Raw genomic sequence first — 25,368 nt, 5'->3', positions numbered from 1 at the left:
TCCGCCTCCTAACCCCGCCCTGAAACCCCGACTAACTTTTGGGCGGAAGTGAACTGAGAAGGGCCGGAAGTGGAAGCGCAGGGCGGAACTGAAGGAGGAAGCGGGCTCCAGGGAGCTGGTGTAGTTTTTCCTCCCGGTGGGCGCCTTGGGCCGCTGGGAGGGGCGATGCAGTGTGTGCACAATGGGCTTCGGTCGTATTGAGAAGGAGCTCTGACCGCCAGCGTCCTCGGCAGGGAGTCCCCGGACTCCTGCTTCCTCCCGGAGGCCTCAGGCCCCTTCCGTCGCCCAGAGATAAATCCCGAGCTCTTGCACTTCACAGCTCTGGAGATGCTTTTTGTTCTCCCAGAGTGAGGCGGGGCGGACAGAGCTAATGTTAGCGGGCGGGTGGAGGCCCAGGACGCTATTTTGGGTCCTGTCCAGCAAGGCGCAAGCAGTGCATATTAGCAGTAGTGCTGGGGGTGGAAATCCTTCAGCTCTGTGAAGTTCAGTCCTGTCACTTTTAGGCCCTCTAAGCGACAAGGCATGTTTACCGTCCATGGAGTCACTGGAAGATCGCTCTCCAGTCAAATAAGTTGCGCAATTAAATAGACACATCATTTCATCTTCTGCCTGCCCTTTTGAGCTTGTGCCTGCATAGAGATCAGGTAATTCCATCTTCCCTGCCATAGGCTGGGCTCCTATTAAATGTTAAATTCGTAAACACAGGTGGAGGGCGGGTATAGAGTTTTGGGGGTTTTTTTTCCTATCATAACTCGTGCTTTCTGTAAAAGGCCTCAGCAACGATTTTTATGCCTTTTTTCTTTTTTCAGTTAAAAAAATCATTCAAACAGATTTGTGTTGAAACCTCAGTGTGGGGTTGAAAACGCCTCAGTGAACACCTGCCTTCATTAATCAATGAATTTCATGTAACCAGATGTATATGATGTGGAATGTGAAGCAATGGAGTTCCAGCCGACCCTGCAGTATGGAACTTCTATAGGGCTTTTCTTTTGCTTGTAACAGGTTGTAACTCTAAGGATGCAACCACTTAAGAGTGAGGGTTATCTGAAGAAGCTGAATCAATGTTTGATGGGTTTATATTCAAGGGATGCATACTAAGGTGTGTAATAAGTAAATGTAGTTACATGCAAATTATATGAAATAAGCATAATTAACCATGAATATGAATAAGCACATAAATGTAGAATTTTCTTGTGTACCACAACACTGAAATTTTCAGGATTTTGAATGTCTTTTTAGCACTTACAAGTCTTTCCTGTAAATGCTAGAACTACTCAGTGGCATTCTTCAGAAGTCATTCCATATGACTTCTAAACACCTGTACATCCTCATGAAGTTTCAAAATAAAGGGGCATTATGAAAAAGAAGTTCTGCGATTCTTTATGTTAGTAATAGAAATCTAAAATTGAATAGACTAGCTACTAAATGTTGATAAGAACTGAAAACATTTGGAAGAATATCAGAGAACAACTTTCAGATTAAAGAGTAAGGTACAAGGCTGTCCTTCCTTCCTACCTTGCCTCCTAATAGAAATTTAACATTTCTGAAACAACTGTATGATCTTTTATAATATGGAAGATATTTATTAGCTATATGTGTTTGATTTCTTTTGTTCAGGGCTAGGGATCAAACGCTTGTCTTGGACAAGTTAGGCAAGTGTTCTACCACTGAGCCACATCCCTACTCCTGCCAATTTTTATTTTAGCATTCCTATAATCATATTAAGGGAATATTTGGTTATTGTGTAATTGATACTCATTATTGCACAAGTTAGGATGATCACGACCTTCATTTTATTCAAGGCTGAAGAGTTTTCAAAACAGAGGACCCTGAAGACTCAGAACAGTCCTAGACAATCTAGGACAGTTGGTCACTTTGATGAGCTGGGCCTTGGGCCTGACGCATGAGGCCCAAAACAGACTTTGTCCTATCTCTGTGGAATGTACATGCTAACAGAAAAGATGGTAAAGATGAGAATATTGAGGACTGAGTCTAAGGAGACAGCAGAGCCTGATTCAGTGTTTCCACCTTACTTACAGCATCAGAATTCTTTCTGCAAAGTAGGTGCTGTAAATTAGAGCTGAGGCACATTGGGAATGAGAAGAGTTATAAATCTGTCTTCCAAAGAGCCCTAGGAGCCAAAGAATCCCTGTAAATCCACTTTGTCACATTGTTCAAACTCCTTAAGTGTTTTTACTCTATCCCTGTCCCATATACTCTACACTGCTTTCCTTGAGATGCATTAGTAATCAACTAAACCCCAAGAAGCTGCTTTATGGTGTGAATTTCAGAGAAAGGAGACCTCCCCTTCCTCTAAAAAAGAAACATCATGTATACACATACCACTTTCTTGATATCTTGATTTATTTTTAACACTTAAATTGAAGATCATTTGTGTCAGTACCTACAGATGTTTTCAGGTTTGTTTTTATACTTTTTTTCTCACTTTGTGTTATTATGTAGGTTGCCTACAGTGTTATTTAATCCTTCCTATTTGATGATCATTTGTATTTATTTCTTTTAAATTTTTATTAGCCTTTTATTTATTTTTACATGTGCTACTGTGGAAGTAAGAGGACGACTTGCAAAAGTTGGGTCTCTCCTACTATGTGCGCTGTGTTTATCTTATTACATTTATTTTTGTGTGTGGATATTATATGCCATAGAGTATGGTAAGAGGACAGTTTGCGCCGGGCGGTTGTGGCGCACGCCTTTAATCCCAGCACTCGGGAGGCAGAGCCAGGTGGATCTCTGTGAGTTCGAGGCCAGCCTGGTCTGCAAAACGAGTTCCAGGAAACGCACGAAGCTACACAGAGAAACCCTGTCTCAAAAAACCAAAAAAAAAAAAAAGAAAAAAAAAAATGAGGACAGCTTGCTAGTTCTCATCTTCTACCATGTGGGTCCCTTGGATCAAGAAGAGTTGTGAGACTTGACAGCAAGTGCCTTTACCTGCTAAGCTATCTCCCCAGGACCGTTTGTGATTATCTTAATTATTTGCTATTATAAGTACAGTCAGTGATCTTACCCTAGTCTTTTGGTATTTGAATATCATTGAGCTAATTCTTAGAAATGGGATTGAAAGGATAAATACTGAAAGTTTATGCTTCTTCGTCTAATGTTGACCAGATTAATTTCATAAGAGCTATGCCCAACTGTGTGTGAAAAAGCTTTTCCTTGTTTCCTCAGCAGTTCCACAGGTCAGAGAATATCTCATCCAGGCAGCTTAGCCGGTCTGACCCTCTTCAGGCAGCTAGGCTGGTCTCTGTCTCCTCAGCAGTCCTTACTGCTTATATTACTTTGAGGAGACAGGGGCCTTGTGAATCCGATCAGTTATATGGATCAGGGTCTCCTGAGTTGTTTACTTTTCATGTTTTAAGGAGCCTTCCTTTAGAATTTCCAGAATCTTAATAAGCCTCCTTAGAAATTTGTGAGTTTTAACAAGCTAAGACAGAAATGGCTGCACTCCACCAATAAAGAAATTGTTCCCGAAGTTGTGTGGACCTATTAAGCAAATTAATCAAACCTAAGAAAGGGATCATGGGAGCCCCAGTTTTCAGCCACTAGGTGAAGAACATAGGGAAGCCCACTTAGGGCTGACAGCTGGCGTCTAAATTTGGGGTATAGGGGCACTCTGGGAACTGATCCTGCAGCCTGTGAATATTCAAGCCTGATAGTGTATTCAAGCAGATTGTGCCAGAAGTAGATTGAATTAGTAGATGTCCAGCTGGTGAAGACTTCAGAATTTCTGTGTTGCTTGAAGTGGGGAGAATTCTTATTGCTGGTGATGTGAAAGCAGAGGGAAAACAGACCTTTTTTCTTCCCTGGACAGACAACCTGCCATGCAGGATAAAGGTCCAGTGTGGGATGTGCGTGTTGAAAGAAGGCTAAGGTGGAAGAGCTGAAAAGGGCTCGTCTTCAACACCCCTGGGAAGGAGAGTGGCTGTGGAGACTTCCTATCTTCTGTTGATGCCAGAGTGCTGCCCTTGGTGTCTGTGGGAGGCAGAAGTATATCTGATCCATCACTGCATTGTGTTCAGGAACTCTAGTGTTGGAGTCGGGATGGCAGCAGCTGTCATTCCTCTGATACATGGTAGGTCATTGGGTCCTAGCAGCCTTTAGAGTAAGATTCAATGGTCCCCGTGTTCAGAAAGTGGTAGAGGATGGGTAGCCATTGAGGAGGCTCAGGCCTAGCAGGAAAGGAGTGAAGCCCAGTAGTCCTTAGATATGATAGATAGCTCTTAGAACACAATGTAGCTGCTAGGTATTGGAACTGTTGTCTTCATGATGATTATATGGTCTCTTTTGAATTATACCTTTAATTGTTCCTGGAATAAATGTTCTCTTCCTCATAGGCAGTCAGACCCAGGTACTCTGTATCTTAGCTAAGTTGAGACAAGGTTATGCCGTGTTTATGAAAGCTGTGACTAAGTATCTGTGCAGGGGTAGAAGAAGGTGCTATGTGTGTGCATGTGAATATGCATGCTGTAAGTGTGGGTGGTGGTATATTGTCAGTCTCGGGTGGATAAGTAAACCTCAGAGCATCCTAGGATGTCCTAGATTCTCATGATTTATTTCTTCTTCCCCAGTTCAGTCTTCCCTGTACCCACTCTCTCCCGAGAAAGGACACACAGAGAAAGAAGGGCTGGCCAATGAATTCTTGACAAACTTGATACAGGTGAGTCAGGTCTTCATTTTTTCCAAGTCATTCCTTGCATAAAACTTGTTACTATAAAGACTTATACACTCCAAGCAGGATCCCCAGGCATCTGGCAAGGGCTCAGAGACATCCCAGAAAATGTCTTTTGCATCAATATTCACTGTATTCTCTAAGCTCCTTCCAGAGGCTCTAAGGATGCCATACACTTCCTAAGAGCTTGTGGTGAGGTCAACTAAAAGTTTGACTGTCTTTTTTTTTTTTTAATTTTTTATTTATTTATTTATTTATTTATTTTAATTTATTTTGCAATACAATTCAGTTCTACATATCAGCCACGGATTCCCTTGTTCTCCCCCCTCCCGTCCCCCTCACCTTCCCCCCAACCCCCCCCCCCCCATTCCCATCTCCTCCAGGGCAAAGCCTTCCCCACAGACTGAGGTCAACCTGGTAGACTCAGTCCAGGTAGGTCTAGTCCCCTCCTCCCAGGCCGAACCAAACAATCCTGCATAGGCCCCAGGTTTCAAACAGCCAACTCATGCAATGAGCACAAGATCTGGTCCCACTGCCTGGATGCCTCCCAAACAGATCAAGCCAATCAACTGTCTCACCCATTCGGAGGGCCTGATCCAGTGGGGACCCCTCAGCCCTTGGTTCATAGTTCATGTGTTTCCATTCATTTGGCTATTTGTCCCTGTGCTTTATCCAACCTTGGTCTCAACAATTCTCGCTCATATAAACCCTCCTCATTCTCGCTAATTGGACTCCCAGAGATCCACCCGGGGCCTAGTCATGGATCTCTGCATCCAGATCCCTCAGTAGTTGGATGAGGTTTCTAGCACAACAATTAGGGTGTTTGGCCATCCCATCACCAGAGTAGGTCAGTTCGGGCTGTCTCTCGACCATTGCCAGCAGTCTGTTGTGGGGGTATCTTTGTGGATTTCTGTGGGCCTCTCTAGCACTTTGCTTCTTCCTATTCTCATGTGGTCTTCATTTACCATGGTCTCCTATTCCTTGTTCTCCCTCTCTGTTGTTGATCCAGCTGGGATCTCCCGCTCCCCCAAGCTCTCTTTCCCTCAACCCTCACCTTTCATTACCCCCACTCATGTCCAGGCTGTTCATGTAGATCTCATTCCATTTCTCTGTCATTGGGCGATCCCTGTGTCTTTCTTGGGGTCCTGTTTTCCAGGTAGCCTCCCTGGTGATGTGAGTAGCAGACAAGTCATCCTTGTTTCATGTCTAGTATCCTGCTATGAGTGAGTGCATACCATGTTTGTCTTTCTGAGTCTGGGTTACCTCACTCAGGATGATTTTTTCTAGATCCATCCATTTGTCTGCAAACCTCATGATGCCATTGTTTTTCTCTGCTGAGTAGTATTCCATTGTGTATATGTACCACATTTTGTTTATCCATTCTTCAGTTGAAGGGCATCTGGGTTGTTTCCATGTTCTGGCTATTACAAACAATGCTGATATGAACATAGCTGAACAAGTGCTCTTATGGTGTGGTTGAGCATTTCTTGGGTATATGCCCAAGAGTGGTATAGCTGGATCTTGGGGGAGATTGATTCCCAATTTTCTAAGAAAGCGCCATATTGATTTCCAAAGTGGTTGTACAAGCTTGCATTCCCACCAGCAGTGGAGGAGAGTTCCCCTAGCTCCACATCCTCTCCAGCATAAGGTGTCTTCAGTGTTTTTGATCTTAGCCATTCTGACAGGCGTAAGGTGGTATCTCAGAGTTGTTTTGATTTGCATTTCCCTGATGATTAGGGATGTTGAGCAATTCCTTAAATGTCTTTCGGCCATTTGAGTTTCCTCTGTTGAGAATGTTCTGTTTAGTTCTATAGCCCATTTCTTAATTGGACTGTTGGGCATTTTGATGTCTAATTTCTTGAATTCCTTATATATTCTGGATATCAGTCCTCTGTCAGATGTGGGGTTGGTGAAGATCTTTTCCCATTCTGTAGGCTGTCGCTTTGCCTTGTTGACCGTATCCTTTGCTCTACAAAAGCTTCTCAGTTTCAAGAGGTCCCATTGATTGATTGTTTCTCTCAGAGTCTGTGCTACTGGTGTTCTATTTAGGAAGTAGTCTCCTATGCCAATGCGTTCAAGACTACTTCCTACTTTCTCTTCTAGCAGGTTCAGAGTAGCTGGATTTATGTTGAGGTCCTTGATCCACTTGGACTTAAGTTTTGTGCACGGTGATAGATATGGATCTATTTGCAGCCTTCTACATGTTGATATCCAGTTTTGCCAGCACCATTTGTTGAAGATGCTTTCTTTTTTCCATTGTGCACTTTTGGCTTCTTTGTCAAAAATTATATGTTCATAGGTGTGCGGATTAATGTCAGGGTCTTCAATTCGATTCCATTGGTCCACATGTCGGTTTTTATGCCAGTACCAAGCTGTTTTTATTACTGTAGCTCTATAGTAGAGCTTGAAGTCAGGGATCGTGATGCCTCCAGAAGTTGTGTTATTGTACAGGATTCCTTTGGCTATCCTGGGTTTTTTGTTTTTCCATATGAAGTTGAGTATTATTCTTTCCAGGTCTGTGAAGAATTGTGTTGGTATTTTGATGGGGATTGCATTGAATCTGTAGATTGCTTTTGGTAAGATTGCCATTTTTACTATGTTAGTCCTGCCTATCCATGAGCATGGGAGATCTTTCCATTTTCTGACATCTTCTTCAATTTCTTTTTTCAGGGACTTAAAGTTCTTGTCATATAGGTCCTTCACTTGCTTGGTTAGTGTTACCCCAAGGTATTTTATGTCATTTGTGGCTATAGTAAAGGGTGATGTATCTCTGATTTCCTTCTCCGCTTCTTTGTCCATTGTATATAGGAGGGCTACTGATTTTTTTGAGTTGATGTTGTATCCTGCTATGTTGCTGAAGGTGTTTATAAGCTGTATCAGTTCCTTGGTGGAATCTTTGGAGTCGCTCAAGTATACTATCATGTCATCTGCAAATAGGGAAAGCTTGACTTCTTCCTTTCCAATTTGTATCCCCTTAATCTCCTTATGTTGTCTTATTGCTCTGGCTAGAACTTCAAGTACTATGTTGAATAAGTATGGGGAGAGTGGACAGCCTTGCCTCGTTCCTGATTTTAGTGGAATTGCTTTGAGTTTCTCTCCATTTAATTTGATGTTGGCTGTTGGCTTGCTGTAAATTGCCTTTATTATGTTTAGGTATGCTCCCTGTATTCCTGATCGCTCCAATACCTTTATCATGAAGGGGTGTTGGATTTTGTCAAATGCCTTTTCTGCATCCAGTGAGATGATCATATGGTTTTTTTCTTTGAGTTTGTTTATATGGTGTATTACATTGACGGACTTTCGTATGTTGAACCACCCTTGCATCCCTGGAATGAATCCTACTTCATCATGGTGGATAATTGTTTTGATGTGTTCTTGGAGTCTGTTTGCCAGTATTTTATTGAGTATTTTTGCATCAATGTTCATGAGGGAGATCGGTCTGTAGTTCTCTTTCTTTGTTGTATCCTTGTTTGGTTTAGGAATTAGGGTAATTGTAGCCTCGTAGAAGGAGTTTGGTAATGTTCCTTCTGTTTCTATTGTGTGGAACAATTTAGAGAGTATTGGTATTAACTCTTCTTTGAAGATCTGGTAGAATTCTGCGCTGAAACCATCTGGTCCTGGGCTTTTTTTGGTTGGGAGACTTTTAATGACTGTTTCTATTTCGTTAGGGGTTATTGGGCTATTTAAATAGTTTATCTGGTCTTGATTTAACTTAGGTATGTGGTGCCTATCCAGAAAGTTATCCATTTCTTTTAGGTTTTCCAGTTTTGTCGAATAGAGGTTTTTGAAGTATGACCTGATGATTCTCTGGATTTCCTCAATGTCTGTTGTTATGTCTCCCTTTTCATTTCTGATTTTGTTGATTTGGATGCTCTCTCTCTGTCTTTTGGTTAGTTTGGATAAGGGCTTGTCTATCTTGTTGATTTTCTCAAAGAACCAACTCTTTGTTTCATTAATTTTTTGTATTGTTCTCTTTGTTTCTATTTTATTGATTTCAGCTCTCACTTTGATAATTTCCTGGCGTCTATTTTTTAAAACAGTGGTTAGATGCCACGAAGTAGGTGGCAATGCCTTAACCGTATGTGTGTTGTTAGGCCCAAGGGCCTCTTCCATCCTTGTCAAGGGGAGTGCTAACCTTCTCTCCTTTCATACAACACTTGACTGTCTTTTTTTCACAGTTTATCACAGCATGGGGAAATTAATCATTCATGTAACAGTTGTCTCTCCCCTTTGTGGATTGTGCCAGGCTTGTGCTTAGCCTCAGGAGATGAGATTACAGGAGTTCAAGTCTGAGTGGAAAAAGAAAGGGACTTTGGGAGGTAGGACAGTAGACCTGAGAAGAGCCAGGATACAAAGCCTAAAAGTCGAGGCAGATAGAATTCAACGTGCCTAACATCTTTTGCTCTGGATTTTCATCTATGGGTCTACCATCTTGGGCTCTCTTATTGTCTTTGATGGGGTCCTTGGCTAAGCTGTGATGTATGAATGATTTAGGAGCTGGTGTCCTTCGAAGATGTGACTGTGCAGTTCACAGAGGAGGAGTGGGCTTTGCTGGATCCTTTACAAAGAACTCTGTACAGGAAGGTAATGCTGGAAAACTGGAAGAACCTGGTTTCACTTGGTAAGCCACCATCAGCCCTGTGCTGCATTATTTAATGACTCAAGCAAGATTTTCAGTCCAGTTTATTTATTGGTATAAAACAAAACAATGTTTAAATCATTTTAAAATATACAATTGAGTATATTTTAAAATATACTATATATATATATATAAAATCAGCTTGCAAGCCAGTGGATTCCAAAAGGCTTGTCTTAGTTACTGTTCTATCACTATGAAGAGGCATTGTGACCAAGGCAACTTATAAAAGAAAACATTTAATTGGGAGATTGCCTACAGTTTCAGAGTGTTAGTCCATGGCCATCATGGTGGATAGCATGGTGGCAGGTAGGCAGGCAGGCAGTCATGGCCCTGGAGTAGTAGCTGAGAACTTACATCGTCTATAAGATGGAGGCCGAGAATGAGAGACAGGGCCTGTCCCACCCTTAGTCACAGAGCTCCTCCAACAAGGCCACACCTCTCAGTCTTTCAAACAGTCCACCAACTGGGAACCAAGCATTCAAGTATATGAGTCTATGAGGTCACTCTCATTCAAACCACCACAAGGCTTCTTCATAGATCCTAGTTTGGGCTAATCCACTCCTGCCCACCATCTCCTTTCCCCAGTCACTCTATCTCCACTTAATTAAACTTTAACCCCAAGTGTATCTCCCGTGTCCTTTTCTGTCACCTGTGTTCAACTGTTTCCCCAATTGCAGTTGTTGTTGTTTTTTTTTTTTTTTTCTTCCTCCTTGGATTGGAAGATTATAGGTTTCTACACAACTTTTAGAGGGGTTGTTTTTTGTTTGGGGGGGGTTGTTTTGTTTTGGGTTTTTGTTTTGTTTTGAGACAGGGTTTCTCTGTGTAGCCCTTCCATCCTGGAACTCACTCTGTAGACCAGGGTAGCATTGAACTCAGACATTCACCATCCTCTTCTTCCCAAGTGCTGGGATTAAAGGTGTGTGCCACCACCTCCCCACTCCATAAAGGTTTTTCATGTACCCTTCATTTAGTTAAGCCTCCTGCTAATACCTCATTTCCCCATTCTCTACCCAGCTCCAATCTTGAACTTTTCTGTCTCCATATTCCATTTTCTATTTTCATTTTACTTGTGTTTTACTATTTCCCCTTCCACCCATGTCCTGAAGGCATCCTTCACCAGTGGAACATATTTAGTTTCCTACTTTCCACATGTACTCTGGTTTAAAGATACAAAACAAAAAAACTTGAGGCTAGGAACCATATATGAGAGAAAACATGCAGAATTTGCTAAGGTGACTCTCAAACCTCATCCATTGCCCCTGGTTACCATTAATCTGCTTTCAAATACTATATTTTAAAGGTTTAGCTATGTACTAGGGTTTCATTCATTGTAATGAATAACTAGTGTTGTGGACATACCAAATTTTGCTTATCTATTAATTGGTTGTTAAGAATTTGGTTACTTTTTTACTTTTTGGCTATGGATATTTTTAATAATATTGTTATGAGTATTTACACATTAGTTTAAACATTGGCTTTTATTTCTTGTGATATTTCTGGGGTTGTTTTGTTTTGTTTTGTTATGAACACTCAAAGTCTTCCATGACATATGCCCAGTTATACAGTCACACTAATGCATCTGGAATATTTTCTTTTGATCATAGTCATTCTAATGGATGTTAAATGATACCCATTGTTTTGATATGCATTTTCTTAATGAATAATGATATTAAGCACCTTTGCTTGTACTTGTTAACTATTTAACTGTGAAAAAAAGTCCATTTAAGTCCTTTGTCCATTTGGGTTATAAGTATTTCTGTTAGAGCATGAAAATTTGCTAGGTATTTTGGACACCAGAGACCTTTTCAAATTTCAGTTTTCTCTTAATTCCTCTATTCTGCATCTTTTCATTTTCTCAATGCTGTCTGTTGTCTTAGTTAGAGTTTTCATTGCTCTGATAAAACTGTGACCAAAAGCAAGTTGGGCCGGGCGGTGGTGGCGCACGCCTTTAATCCCAGCACTCGGGAGGCAGAGCCAGGCGGATCTCTGTGAGTTCGAGGCCAGCCTGGGCTACCAAGTGAGTTCCAGGAGAGGCGCAAAGCTACACAGAGAAACCCTGTCTCGAAAAACCAAAAAAAAAAAAAGCAAGTTGGGAAGGAAGGAGTTTTTTCACCTTGTAGGTCCATCACTGAGGAAAGCCAGGACAAGAACTCAGGGCAGAAACCTGGAGAAAGGAACAGGAACAGAAGCCGTGGAGGAGTGCTGTTTACTAAGCTCCTCATGGTCAGTGAACTGGGCCCTCCCATATCAATCATCAGTCAAGAAAAAGTACCACAGGCCAGTCTGGTAGGGGCATTTTCTCATTTCAGATCCTCTCTACAAAGGGACTCTAGCTTGTGTCCAGTTGACATTGTGTCAAGTTGACCCCTTGTCAGCTCGACGCACAAGCACATCACTATAACTTTTACTTTCTTGTTCATCTTAAAGACCTCATTTGTTGTTGTTGTTGTTGTTGTTTTCGAGACAGAGTTTCTCCGTGTAGTTTTGGTGCCTGTCCTGAATCTCACTCTGTAGACCAGGCTGGCCTCAAACTCACAAAGATCCACCTCCCAAGTGCTGGGATTAAAGGTGTGCGCCACCACCGCCCAGCAAGATCTCATTTTAATATTAAAATAATAATATAAAACCTTCTAACTTTTAAAAGTCCCACAGTCTTTAAAAGTTCAATCACTTTCTAAGCCTAGTCTTTTTAAAATATCCAGTCTTTTTCAAAGTTCAGAGTTTCTCTAAAATATTCAAAGTATCTCTAAAATATCCAGAGTCTCTCTAAAACTCCAAAGTTATTTTAAAAGTTCAGTATCTCTCAACTGTGGGCTCCTGTAAAGTTAAAAAAAAAAAAAAAAAAAAAAAAAAAAGACACAGTTTCTTAACTCCATGTGGGAAAAACCAGGGCACAGTTATAGTCAAAGCAAAACAAAACCAAAGTTCAACAGTATAAAGCTAGGCTCGTGATGTCTCCTGATCCATTCACAGTCCTCTGTGCTTCTCTGAAGGGATTAAATCGTTATCTTGAGCTCCACCCTCCACAGCACACAGAGCTTGTCTCCTAGGCTTAGGCCAGCTCCACTCTACAACTTCTGATGTCTTTAGTCATCATGCCACTCTACTGGCACTCCAACATAGTGCTCTGGTCTCCACTGCAACTGAGCTGGCTGTACCTTCAACTAATAGCATCCAGGGTTCTCAGCTTCTATGACCCCTTCAGTCCTGGGCCTTCTACTGCAACTGAGGTTTTGTCATCACCAGGGGCCTCTCCCAGCCTCTCTTCAGGGATTCCTTCATGCTTTCAAAAACAGTACCACTTCAAGGTTTCTCTGTGTAGCTTTGGAGGCTTTCCTGGAACTCACTCTGTAGCCTGGGCTGGCCTCGAACTCACAGAGATCCGCCTGCCTCTGCCTCCCGAGTGCTGGGATTAAAGGCATGCGCCACCACCGCCCTGCCAAGTTGGAGATTCTCAACAGTACTCACTTTAGCTGTCAGCATGAAGTACAGTCTCGACACCTTGAGGACTGCAGCAGCTTCTGTGTGCTGACCCTGAGGGACACTTCCCAGAAAATTCTTCCTCAGTTATGCTATTCTCTTATTCACAGCTGATTCTGCAGTCCCAGCATCCATTGTCCCCACAAGGCAAAGATTTTACTACAGTGGTCTTGGTCTCTTGTTAATCACAAGAGACTCAGCTATAGCTGAGCAGACACCACAGCTTCTTCACCCCTCTAGCTTTTCTTTCTTACTTTTTTCTTTTTCTTTTTCTATTTTGTTTTTTGCCTATGCTTTTGATATATTCAAGAAGACATTACTAAATGCACCTTTTTAAAAAACTCGGGCAGTGGTAATGCACGCCTTTAATCCCAATACTGGGGAGGAAGAGGCAGATGGATCTCTTAATACTAGGCAGGCCTGGTCTACAGAGTGAGTTCCAGGACAGTTGTGGGTACACAGAGAAACCCTGTCTCAAAAAAACAAAAACAAAAAAACCCTTCTGTATTTTCTTCCAATAATTTATAGGTTTTAATTCTTACCTTAGGTATTTGATCATTTGATCAGATGATGCAGAGGAAGTTGAACTTCATTCTTTCTTTTACATTTGCCTACAGTTATCTAGTGCCTTTGTAAAATGGTCTTGGATGATGTATCAAAGATTGATTGATTTACTTTGCATGTATAAGTGTACTTGAATGCTTTTAATTCTATTCCAGTAGTCCATGTGTCCGAGTTATACAATACTGTTTTGATAACTTGCTTTGTAGGGAATACGGGCCATTGTATTTTTTTAATCTATGTACATATGGAGTGTGTGTGTTTGTATGTGTTTATGATATGTGTGCACCAATGTGGGAGGGTGGGTACACTGAGGTTAACATTGGATGTCGTCCTTGATTGCTCTCCACCTTATACATTGAGGCATGGTCTCTTACACAACCTGCAGCTGGCTATTTTGGCTAGTCTTGTGAGCTAGCTTTACATGTGTTCTGGTGATCCAGACTTTCACTCACATTGCTGAAGTAAATACTTTGCCCATTAAACAAACTCCCTACAAACTCCTTTGACCTTTTTGTTCTTTTTTAAGAGTTTATTTTCTGTTTAGGATTCCTAGAAATTTTACAGATTTTAAAATGAGGTCATTCATTTTTCTAAAGTAGAAAGGTAGTGACAGTTTTGATCATTATTAAATTATCTCTGTAGATCACTGGCTAGTGTTATTACCCTAACAATAGTAAGATTTACAATGTATATTCTTCTGTTCCTCATTTGAAATTTTATTCCATTATTGTTAGAGGAGATAACAGCATGAGCCATTGATTTTTGTTACAGGATGGTGGTAGTGATTTTATTTTTACTTATGGAATTGAGTCTCTCTTTCCCAGGCTGTTCTTGAACTGTTTTTTTTTTTTGTTTTTTTTTTTAATTCTTTTGGGTTTTTGAGACAGAATTTCTCTGTGTAGCCCTGGCTGTCCTGGAACTCGATCTGTAGACCAGGCTGGCCTTGAATTTAGAGATCACCTGTCTCTGCCTCCTGAGTGCTGGGATTAAAGGTATAAGCCACCACTGCCTTGCTTGTTCTTGAACTCTTATGTTCAAGTAATTTCTGTGTCAGCTTTCTAAGTAGCTGAGAGTATAGTCTCACAGAGCCACACCTGGTGCTTCATTTTTTAATATAGTAATACTGCTTTTGTTACCTAATTTGGTCAGTGCTGGACATTGTTGCATGTGCATTTGAGTTGAATGTGTTTTCTCTTGTTGGTGCATGTACTTTACATGTCATTAGGGCCATTTCGTTTATTCTTTATGTCCATTGTTTCTTTACTGACATTAGGTGGTCAGTTCTCTGTAGCACGAATCCTAATTGGTCTTAATAATAAAAACCCAGAGCCAGATATTGGGGTAAATGCTGAAAGATCGGTAAAGGAGCCAGCCACCAGAGAGACTTCTTACCTCTCCTGAGTCCTCAGCCTGCAAGGGCCGAGCTCCTCTCTCCACCCTGCCTTGTCACTTCCTCTCTCTGCCCAGACATATCACTTCCTGTTTCCTCCTCCCAAGTGCTGTGATTAAAGCTGTATGCCATCACTGCCTGGCCTCTAATGGCTAACTCTGTACTCTGATCTCCAGGCAAGCTTTATTTGTGAGAGCACAAACAAAATATCACCACAGTTCTCATTTAAAGGAATTAATATGTTATTGAAACTAAAAGTATTGAAATCTCAATTATTATAGAACTCTATCCCCTTTTAAAATCATGGTTTCTCTCTTTCTCTATTTGTCTGTCTTCTCTGTGTGTCTCTGTCTATTTCATATTATGAGACAGTCTCCCTATGTAATAAGGCTAGACCAGGTTGGCTTCAAACTTACAATGATCTTCTTGACTTTTAAAATATTATTAGCAATATCCTAGTAAAAGCCCATGGCTGGGAAAGTCATAGGCCCTAGAATGGAACCTTTTATTGTTATTTTGCTAAATGACCATGCTATCAAAGTACCTTGTGCTTATACCCATAGACCTTGGCTACTTTCAACCTTGGTTAAAAAATCAGCTTCTTGCAGTGGTGAGCAATCAATGGAAGAGATGCATAATTGGTCAAAGTCCTGAGAATAAGAGACTCAGTACCCATTTCCCATTTCTAAGTGGGAAAGCTTTATTACCACTACCCTCCTAAGACTTAAGGAACATCACAGAAGAGAAGATAGGAAGAACATAAAATATGGAAGATGGAGAAGAATACTATGAAATATGGCTTTCTAGGCATGACGTGGCTGGCACACTCATGAATTCACAGCAGCCGTGGTTATTTGAACAAAACATGCATAAGATCAAGCCAGCCAAATTCCTTCATAGTTAGGATAGATGATATCTAGATCCTACCCGCCTCCTGGGGAGCTGGTGGCAATTGATGGAAACTGAGAGATATGAAATTGAGAGAGGGACCTATTGAGGAGGATATAAATGTGATCATGTTTCATTGTAATTATGTGTGTAATTCTCAATAATAAAAGTTTAAAAACCAGGTTTGGATTTTAGAGTGTTTTGGATTTGCATTAGGTTAATCAATCGGTGCAGCAAATCTGGAGTCTGATTTTTCTCTGTCTGTGGGGTTATCATGTCATTCATTGAATGTAGCGTTACTGATGTTTCAGAACTAATTTTCTAATATCTAGATTTATCAGGTGCAGACACAGGTAATTTGTCAGATATTTCTTTGAAGTACTAGAACCAAAAACCTAAATCTCTTAATCTCTTCAAATGAACTTCGTGCTTGCATGAGGGCATATAAATACTAAGCGAGATGGTTGCTAACACTACCTTGACCTTCTGCTTCGTGCAAAGCCAGAGATTAACCAAGAATATGAGCCTAGTGCCTTGTAAGGTCTTCCCTGGGTGTATGCTGTTACCTTGGATTTATCTGTAACAATCTTGATTCTGGAGAACATTATGTTTGCAATAACCTTCTAAGCAAACTTCTTTTAGTATACTTTTCGGTTTAGGGCTTATTTGTGTCTTCTGTTTTCTCTTATACATTGACTTTCAAATGTGTTTATCACATGTGTGTCTAAGTTTGGGGTTAAACAAATAAAGGAACACCCTTTAAGCCAATCTTGCAGGAAGTCCCTGGAAGCCAAAAGAAAATAGACTAAGCTCTGTTCTGCTCCCTCTGGGATAAACAATGCTTGCTGCCCTCTTCAGTACGCAACCAGAACAGAGAAAGGATGGGTATGAGTCAGTTAAAAATGGCCTGAAGCCCTCTTACTCAGATTTAGTCAGGGGTGGGTTATTTGGATTTTGTTCCCATAACTAAACATTCTACTAACAGATTTAATTTTTTTGAAGTTTGTAGTTCCAGAAAGGTAATTTATTTGTGTAAGTTTATTTACTGTTTTTTTTGGGGGGGGTTGAATTTCCCTTTTCATCATTTTCATTGTCAATTTTATAAGTCTTTCTTAAGCACTTTTATCTCCTTAAATGTGAATAGGCATTTCGAAGCACAGTGGTGAAAACAGGTTTGGCCCATATTTTCATGGAACTTTCTGTCTAATGTCTTCCTTGAGAAATGTTTTCTCTCTCTCTCTCTCTCTCACCCTCTCTCTTGTCCTGACTTTATATTCTCTATAGTTCAAACTTTAAGGGCCTTTTAAATGTACATTTGAACTTAGGCATGCACATCTGGGATTATTAATAACCCATTACTTTGAAATTGAGGTAGAGGTACTTATATTTTTGTTCCTTATGAAAGTTACTACGTTCTTTGGAATTTAGACAAAATTATTCCATTGCGGCTAAAGTCACATTTTTTTATCTTCAAAAGTTTGGCTTCAGGTTTATGGAGTTGCATAGCACTTGAATAATCTTTCTAACATTACATGTATTTTCTCCATAAATAGGGCATCACCTTGATAAACCAAATCTGATATCCCAGTTGGAGCAAGAGGACAAGGCTATAATAGAGGAGAGAGGAAGTATTCCTGGCATCTGTCCAGGTGAGTAGAAGTGGGTCTGGGCTCTTCTGGGAAGACTATTGAAAGGATAACAGCACTGGTGGCTGGCGCTGGTTACTGCATGGAAAGGTCACAGTCACGACAGAACCCAGTGGTACCTTTTAGAGCTTTTAATGGAGGGAAGGGGGAGGAGCCAGCCCTGGCAGAGAGGAAACAGAAAGAGAGGTGCAGAGAGAGAGAGACCGGAGGGGGGGGCATGGCACCACCTTATAAAGGCCAGGATGCATCTGTGCACACAAGCCCATGTGCAGAGATCACACGGTCACGTCTGTGTGACTACATGACTGTGTAACCATGGGGCCTGGGTCACACAGGACCCGGAAATAACTAGGCAGAGATGACTAAGTGTCCCGCTGAGCATGCACTACCATGGGGCGTGGTTAGAATTCCTAACATCCCGGACTCTTATCTTTTATAAAAGATGGCAGATGAGTGGGTGTGGGGCATCATTTCTCCCAAAAACTGCTTCCAGCTGACTTGGTGGGCATCAGTTGGTTCTTGGGGGGAATAGGGCAGGGAGTTTCCGAGATAGACAGGAATTGTGGGATGATGTTCTGTCTGTCATCCATTGCTCTGGAACCATGCATCCATCTTGGCTTGGTACCCTGGCTGCTTTTGTATCTGACAGGATGCTGGTGAGACAGGAAAAGCCTGAAGTAGATCTGACCTGTCCAGATGGATTTAAGCTGGTTTCTGGAGCTTGGGAAAAATTTTGAACATGTTAAGGAGCAGCCATGAGAAAATTAGTGACCATTTGTGGTGTTTAGTACTCTGCTTGTATTGGTTAGTGTTAATGGGAGAGACAGAGATTGGAACATGTTAAGCTTTATCAGAGACAAATTATTTTAAGGCACCTGTTTCCTTTACTAGTTTGGCATCCAGGAGACAGGTGATCAATTGTTGGAGCATTTAACAGTAATAGATGGTTATATTAAAGTCTGTTTTTGTAGAGCCCAGACACTTTTGGGTCTGGGGGTATAAATACCTTTTAGCTGTTACAGTTTTTTACTTGATGATCTCTGGACTCCAGTTCTGTGGTGGTCCTGTAACATTAGCTAAGCAGTGAGTTAAAAGAGGGAACTGGGAAGAGAAAAGCTTGTGGTGCATGAGAACTTATTTCTTTGGAATTAGGGACAAGGCAAAGATCAGGGCCCTGTCTGTGTGCACGTGAGAAACACAGGCAGTAGATCTGGAGTGAGGTATGTGGAAGCTCCTATCTTAGCTAGAAATCTTTTCCCATTAAGTAACCCTGAAAGTGCAATTAAGTCTGGTGAGGTGGGTAAGGCTGTCCTCCCTACCCCAACAATAGGGAAACAAGGAGAGATGACATCCCAAAACTCCCAGGACCGGGTCAGTGGCTCTGGTGTCCAGAAGGAAAGAAATGGATCACTTCCATGCTGCATTCTGGGTTCCCTGTGAGCCTGTGGCCAAGCCTAGGTCTGCTGGAGGTCTTTGTCTATCCCCCTGGGGGGAGGGGGGGCAGTCAGCTGACTGGTTGTCTTTCTAGGCGGCACTTTCAACAAGGCTGTTGATGGCCTGGCAGGGCGCTTGCTAGCCCATGTCCTTTTTCCACACTTAGAACAGGGACCCAACAGCATTCTGGAGTCAGCAAGTGCCAGCACTTGGCAATTTTGTTCTCGGGCTTCTTATCTCTTTCCTGGCACACCTTGAATGCCACAGATGACACTTTTGCCTGTGGAGTCAGGAGCCTTGCTCTCCAGATATTTAAGTTTTAGTTTGGGGAAGTCTGGGGAATAAGAGATGGATTTTGCTCCGTGTCCTGAATTTTTTTTTCCTTAATGTTTGCTGGCTTGAGGACAACTTTTGGAAGATCTGCCAGGAGGCAGATTATAAACTGATTTCTGGTTTCAGAGCCATCCTGACTATTGTAAACTTATTTGCATGGATCTTAGCCAGCTTCCAGACCCATCTGTGCCTCTCATGGCAGCTTGAAAATGAGTGGGAGGAGTTAAGGTGAGTTAAAGTGAGCCCGCCCACACAGCAGTAGAGAGCCCTCCCACTGCCGGAGAGCGGAAAGCAGAAGCCAGCTAGACAGAAATGGTTGTACGTGGCAGAGAAAACATGGGGAAGGAGAAGGGTTGAAAGCTTTAGCAGAAAGCTTGGGGATAAAGTAACTGTTTTATGAGGCCAGATTTACTGGTATCTGCCAAATTTCTGCCCCTTTGTCCCATGGCTGCAGCCAAGAAAAAAATAAAAAATTAAAATAACAAACCAGGATCAGACTCGAATCCCAGGTGTCCTTGAGGCAAGGAGAAAGATCTATGAGTCAGCACAGGTTACCCGAAAAGCCATCAAGTTATGAATAAGGGCTGGGGCGTATGTACCCAGAGGACCCCCCAGGGGCCAGACAGCATCCTATACTTCGTCAAGATAGAATGTGTCATGGTACGCAGCCCCAGGGGTTCCGTCGTGAAGAATATAGATCAGGCTCAGCTGCGGAAACAGCTGGAAACAGTGGAGGACTCACATGTGGTGGAGAGACACAGCGGTAGCGGCAGGAGTGGTGTGTAGGTCCAATGGCTGGGAACCGCAGCAGCAGTCGCAAGAGCACAGTGGGCATCCACGGTGGGCAGTCGAGGCCCTCAGTACAGGGGTTCCCTGCAACACTCAGCCCCAGAAGCTGGGTGTGAAGAGAACTTCCTATCGAGATCCGAGTCCACAGCACCAATGAAAGGATAATGGTGCTGGTTGTTCAGCAGAAGAGTCAAGAGCCATGGTTACCAGAGTTAGATGGGCTTTATTAGAGAGAAGAGGGGATAGGACAGGAGAAGCCAGGCCTGGCAGAAAGAGAGGGCCAGAGAGAGGCGGACAGGGAGAGAGAGACAGAGACCCGGGGAACATAGCACTGCCTTATAAAGGCCAGGACACATCTGCACAGCAGGCCCATGCTCAGAGATCACATCCACGTGACTACGTGACCACAAACATGGGGCCTGGGTCACGCAGGACAGGACGTTTGATCCAGAAATGACTAGGTGGAGATGACTAAGTGTCCCACTGGGCATGCACGACCATGGGGCGGGGTTGGAATCCTATCAACTATGGCCTGGGAAGCAGGAGTGAAAAGGAAGGTATTCTTTTCCTCTGAAAAAGGTAGATAGGAACTACCACTGTTTTTACTTTTCTCTCAACTCTGCCTTTGTCATCTCATGCCTTGGCCTGTGAAGGAAAAACAAAGATGCAGTTCTTTGCATTACAGATTTTAAGTCATAGGCTGGAGACATGGCTCCAAGGTTAAGAGCACGTACTGCTCTTGCAGAGAACCAGAGTTCAGTTACCAGCAACCACATAGGAAAACTCCTACCTGCCTATAATTCTAGCTCCAGGAGAACCCAACCCCTCTCTTTACCATAGATATCAGTATATACAAGCACATATAAACAATTAAAAATAAAAAAGAAATTGTAAATTTTAAGTCACAGTTTCCATTCCTGATCATTTATTTTGTCCATTTCTTATCCATCTCAATATATGTCTAAAATACATTTTCTTTAACTCCTAAAATTTCCAGATCCAACTCCCCCTTCTCTCCAGTCTTTACCAAGTATTCTGATCTCCCAGAGTCTCTTAAATCATGTATGAACCTCACCACTTTTTTTCTTCTGTTGACTTATTTTTCTTTTTAATTTGTTTCAGATTTGGAGACTGTACTTAAAGCCAAATGGCTAACTCCTAAGGAGCATGTCTTTAGCAAAGAAGATGCTAATGGCGGGAAAACAGTCAAATTGGAGGTAATGAGTTCTGGTTTTCCCAGGTTAGAAAAGATAGGAAACCCAGAGAGTCATCATGAACAGTATCATCTAAACTTGAGGAAGTGATGTATCTAGGAAGGTACTATGAAACGATGATATTTTGATAGAGAAAAACATTAAGCCAACTTCAGACATATTTTTTCCCTGAGAATTCCCACAAGTTCCCATTTCATTAAGCGTGAATCAGATGTTGGGTGCTTGAAACGTAAGTGGTCCTAAATTATCAGGAAATGTTTTTGAATATAAGGATATATAGACAAGTGGCTGTGCCTTTGAACAAGCTCAAACTAAGCAGAAGTTATATATAAGCACTAAAGAGCCAAACTGTTTTATAATGTCATAGATTTTTCTGGGAGAAGGAATCTTATTTTAGCATGTTATAGTATTGATATTATAAATTATAGTTAAAATTTATGTCATAATTAACAGGAAAGAGATCATCATGGAATGAAAATCAATGAATGCAATCAATGTTTTAAAGTCTTCAGCACGAAATCTAACCTTACTCAGCACAAGAGAATTCATACTGGAGAAAAACCCTATGACTGTAGTCAGTGTGGAAAATCCTTCCGCAGTAAATCTTATCTTACTGTTCACAAAAGAATCCATAATGGAGAGAAACCATTTGAATGCAATCACTGCGGAAAAGCGTTTAGTGATCCCTCATCCCTCAGACTTCACGTAAGAATTCACACTGGGGAAAAGCCCTATGAATGTAACCAGTGTTTTCATGTCTTTCGTACCAGCTGTAACCTCAAAAGCCACAAGAGAATTCACACAGGGGGTGAGAATCACCATGAATGTACTCAGTGTGGAAAGGCCTTCAGTACAAGATCCTCTCTCACTGGACATAATAGCATTCATACTGGAGAAAAACCCTTTGAGTGCCAGGATTGTGGGAAAACCTTCAGGAAGAGCTCATATCTAACCCAGCACTTAAGAACTCACACTGGAGAGAAGCCCTATGAATGTAGTGAGTGTGGGAAGTGCTTCAGCAGTAGCTTTTCTCTAACTGTACACAAGAGAATACATACCGGAGAAAAACCATATGAATGCAGTCACTGTGGGAAAGCTTTTAATAATCTCTCAGCTGTGAAGAAGCACTTAATGACTCATACTGGGCAAAAACCCTATGGATGTAACCATTGTGGAAAATCTTTCACCAGTAACTCCTACCTCTCTGTGCACAAAAGAGTACATAACAGGTGGATATGAATTGTGATGAGAAATTACTAAGAGAAAGCTTTGTTGATCTAAGATAACTCGAGAGAATTTACATCAGGTGTACATGTTATCTATTGGTGTATAAACTCACCCAAATTTTGTGGCTTTAAACAAATACCTCACACTTTATAGGTCAGGAATATGAGGACATCTTAGTTGTGTAGTTCTTCCTCAGGACTTCTCATGAGCTTGCATTCAAGACATCAGAGCTGCATCTTCTAAAGTTGTCATTGAAGGAACCACTTCTAGGATGCTCACTCTCACATGCCTAGGAATTGACTGCTGGTACACTGACTCACCATGTAGGCCTCTCCGTGTGATTACATATCTTTATAATATGGCAAAAGAACAATCCCTCCTCCCCCAAGGGAAGGGTGATTCCTTCCAAGAGAAGCCAGTTAAAAAATGAAATATGACCTGGCCTCCAAAAGCTATATTTTCACTTCTTCCCTTATTGTATTCGTCAAACACAGACCGACCTTGATACAGTGTGGGAGAAAACTCCAGACTATCTGAGGGTCAGGAGGCAGCTCTCCGAGAACCATCTGAGAAACTTGCCATGAAAGTGATGAAGTTTTCGGTAGACCTTGATCCCTTTAATCAGTGTGAAATGACATTTGGTAAATTGTTAAATCTTTCTGCAAAGACACCTGTGTGATAAAGCTTTTTAGTTCACTTATAATGTGTCCCAAAGATTATGTAGTGGAAAAAAACTGGTAAGTAGAATGCTGGTCATGTGGTAATGGTCTTCAGTGATGTCAGTCCTCACAGTCTTTCTTGTGGGAAATCACACCACTGAAAAACAAAAGAAATTCAGAAAACTGTATAGCAAAGTGTTCACATTACTCACCACAGATAATGAGGTGCTCTGCTGTGATAATGGGAAATCTTCGACTCTTTTCCTTTCTTAAAGAGGTATGAAAATGCTTTCTGATAAGCCCCCTTGAGTATCATAGGCATTGGCAAGTGTTTGAGGATTCCTGTGATGCAGGAAAAAATTGGCAATAATTCTTCTAAGCACATAAATTAGAGGGACACCTTAGGAAAGTGAAGTAATACATGTCAGGATGCTCCAGCATCAGCTGTCTGCTGAGTAACTGTAATAATTTATACAGGAAATGAAATGGATGAGTGTGGGGATACCTCTACCAGTAGGTAGTATCTGTAGGTTCAGTTACCAGTTTATTAATTTTCAATCTTTGTTTTATAAACATGTATGTTTATATGTATAACCCCACCCCAAAAAACAGCCCTTCACTTTTCCAGAAATTCAGTGTAGTGTATTTATAGCTTGTCTTCTGAAGGGCTGGGTGTGGTGACACACACTAGTAATCCTAGCGCTCAGGAGGCTGACAAGGTGGATTGTGAATTTGATGCAAGCTAGAACTGGCTAACATAGTATTTTTGTCAAGAGTATAGGACTTTTTGATATTGATCTTTTTTCTTCTTTCTGTCCTGCAAGTACTTAGTGTCCATTTTGTGCTGCTTAGGGCCAACAAGATGGCTCACTGGGTGAAGGTGCTTGCCACTAGACCTGATCACCTGAGTTCAGTCCCCAGAACCCAGACAGTGAAAGTAGACAACAGACTCTGACATCCACACACATCAGCCCAACAACAAAATCAATATTTTTTTAAATCTGCAAGTGTATTAAAATAATATGCCAGGATTTCTTGAAGCCTCAAGACTGGCACCATGAAATTTGGAGACCGAAGGAAAAGCCTGACTTCTCATTTATTTTCTATTCCTCTCATACTTCCTCTTGGCAAGTGGCTGTATGATCTGGAGTGAGAATTGTTTTCTCTTGTTTTGATCATGATGATGTAAGCAGTGGAACAGTAACAATGATTTAGTTTCCTCAAAAACCTCTGACTGAGTACATTAGTTCTAGATTCCTTTGTTTTTTGTTTTTTTTAATTCATGCTTTGATTAAAAGTAACCCCTTGCTGGTTGAAGCCAACATGATTTGCTGTTTGTTTTTGAAGCAATGTTAAGTTCCATCTTAATGCATGTCTAACTGGTAAACCTGTTTGTCAAATAATATCCATAGTTTTTTGAAAGTAATATATATTCTCTTACATGTTGATATAGGGTGTATGCACATTAACACATTCAATGTTAGCAGTATATACAAATTGTTTTCTTTTAAAATAATTTTGTAGTAGAGCCATGGTAGTCTTCCACTGTGATTATAGATTGACATTCTTAGAACTTTGTCCTTTTTTTTTTTTCTATTTATTCTGAAGTTCTATAACTAGGTGCATACAAGATTGGGTGCTTTTTTCTGTGAAGTGTTCCTTTTTATAGGGACTACATTTTTTCATAACAAAGGACTATAATGCATTGATAATAAATGGTCAAACACTATGTAGTGCTTCTCATAGACAAGCAGAAATGCCTTATAAATAACTATTGAGTACTCTAAATAAACATCAGTGTGTTCTCTTATTATTCCCAGTTTACCAATGAAGAAGTTAATATGGCACACATCAGTCACTTGCCTGAGTTCTCCAGCTAATAATAGTATAGTCCTGATTTGAACATAAGTCAGTCTATTATCTTAATACTAGCCCATCTATTGAGTATGTTCTGGGAACTGTTGTGTAGGTATTTGCTGAATTGAAATATTCTCTCCTAGAGGATACAAGGATGCCCTGAATGACATTGGGAGAGGAAGCTAATGAAACAGGAAACTTGTCAAACCATCAGGACTCAAAATGCTCAGGGGTTGTCCCCCAGATTATGAATAGTAAACAATTGCTGCTACATAGAAAACTTGTATGTGTGGAACTGCTAATAAATTAGAAAGGGAACCCAAGGATGTAGTTTCTTTTGTTATCTCCCATGCTTGGATAGGGTTTTTGTTGTTATAGCAGCCTCAGAGTCATCCATACTCCTATAAGTAACCTTCAGTAATTCATTGGTTTGCCAAGCCAGGTGTGATGGACTTGTTTCCTTGATCTGGCTCTAGCACCCTATCTGGGGAGTAGACATTTTTTACATCTCCACAGAATGTCATATACCATAAACAGAGCACCCATACAGGAACAGGCAGA

The 25,368-nt window shown here is 41.3% G+C and overlaps 1 protein-coding gene and 1 non-coding gene across 3 annotated transcripts; one reads left to right on the top strand and one right to left on the bottom strand.

The window, feature by feature from the left end:
* Window positions 1-105: 105 nt before the first annotated feature.
* On the top strand, window positions 106-25,130 carry LOC128119675 (zinc finger protein 558-like). 2 transcript variants are annotated; one of them, XM_052753114.1, is made up of 8 exons: window positions 106-644; window positions 810-1,099; window positions 3,830-4,090; window positions 4,587-4,675; window positions 9,182-9,308; window positions 17,202-17,297; window positions 20,973-21,067; window positions 21,518-25,130. In XM_052753114.1, exons 3-8 carry the CDS (start codon window positions 3,967-3,969, stop codon window positions 22,301-22,303), a joined length of 1,317 nt encoding a protein of 438 aa, XP_052609074.1. In that variant the 5' UTR covers window positions 106-644; window positions 810-1,099; window positions 3,830-3,966; the 3' UTR covers window positions 22,304-25,130. The 2 variants fall into 2 exon arrangements, with proteins under 2 accessions (XP_052609074.1, XP_052609075.1); XM_052753115.1 differs by lacking the exon at window positions 810-1,099.
* Window positions 8,719-8,844, bottom strand: LOC128105878 (U6atac minor spliceosomal RNA). The gene has a single exon (XR_008216527.1). It is a non-coding gene; the product is annotated as a U6atac minor spliceosomal RNA (small nuclear RNA).
* Window positions 25,131-25,368: the final 238 nt, after the last annotated feature.

The sequence above is a fragment of the Peromyscus californicus genome, unplaced genomic scaffold (genome assembly GCF_007827085.1).
Source record: "Peromyscus californicus insignis strain IS unplaced genomic scaffold, ASM782708v3 Scaffold_11__1_contigs__length_118956290, whole genome shotgun sequence".
In the NCBI taxonomy this organism is placed as follows: domain Eukaryota; kingdom Metazoa; phylum Chordata; class Mammalia; order Rodentia; family Cricetidae; genus Peromyscus; species Peromyscus californicus.
This window is presented reverse-complemented; position numbering and strand designations above follow the sequence as displayed.

Coding starts and splice junctions, on each gene's coding strand:
- LOC128119675 (XM_052753115.1), top strand. CDS start 3,967: ATGCCAGAGTGCTGCCCTTGGTGTCTGTGGGAGGCAGAAGTATATCTG. Junction 4,676..9,181: donor TCTTGACAAACTTGATACAG/GTGAGTCAGGTC, acceptor TGAATGATTTAG/GAGCTGGTGTCCTTCGAAGA. Junction 21,068..21,517: donor GGAAAACAGTCAAATTGGAG/GTAATGAGTTCT, acceptor CATAATTAACAG/GAAAGAGATCATCATGGAAT.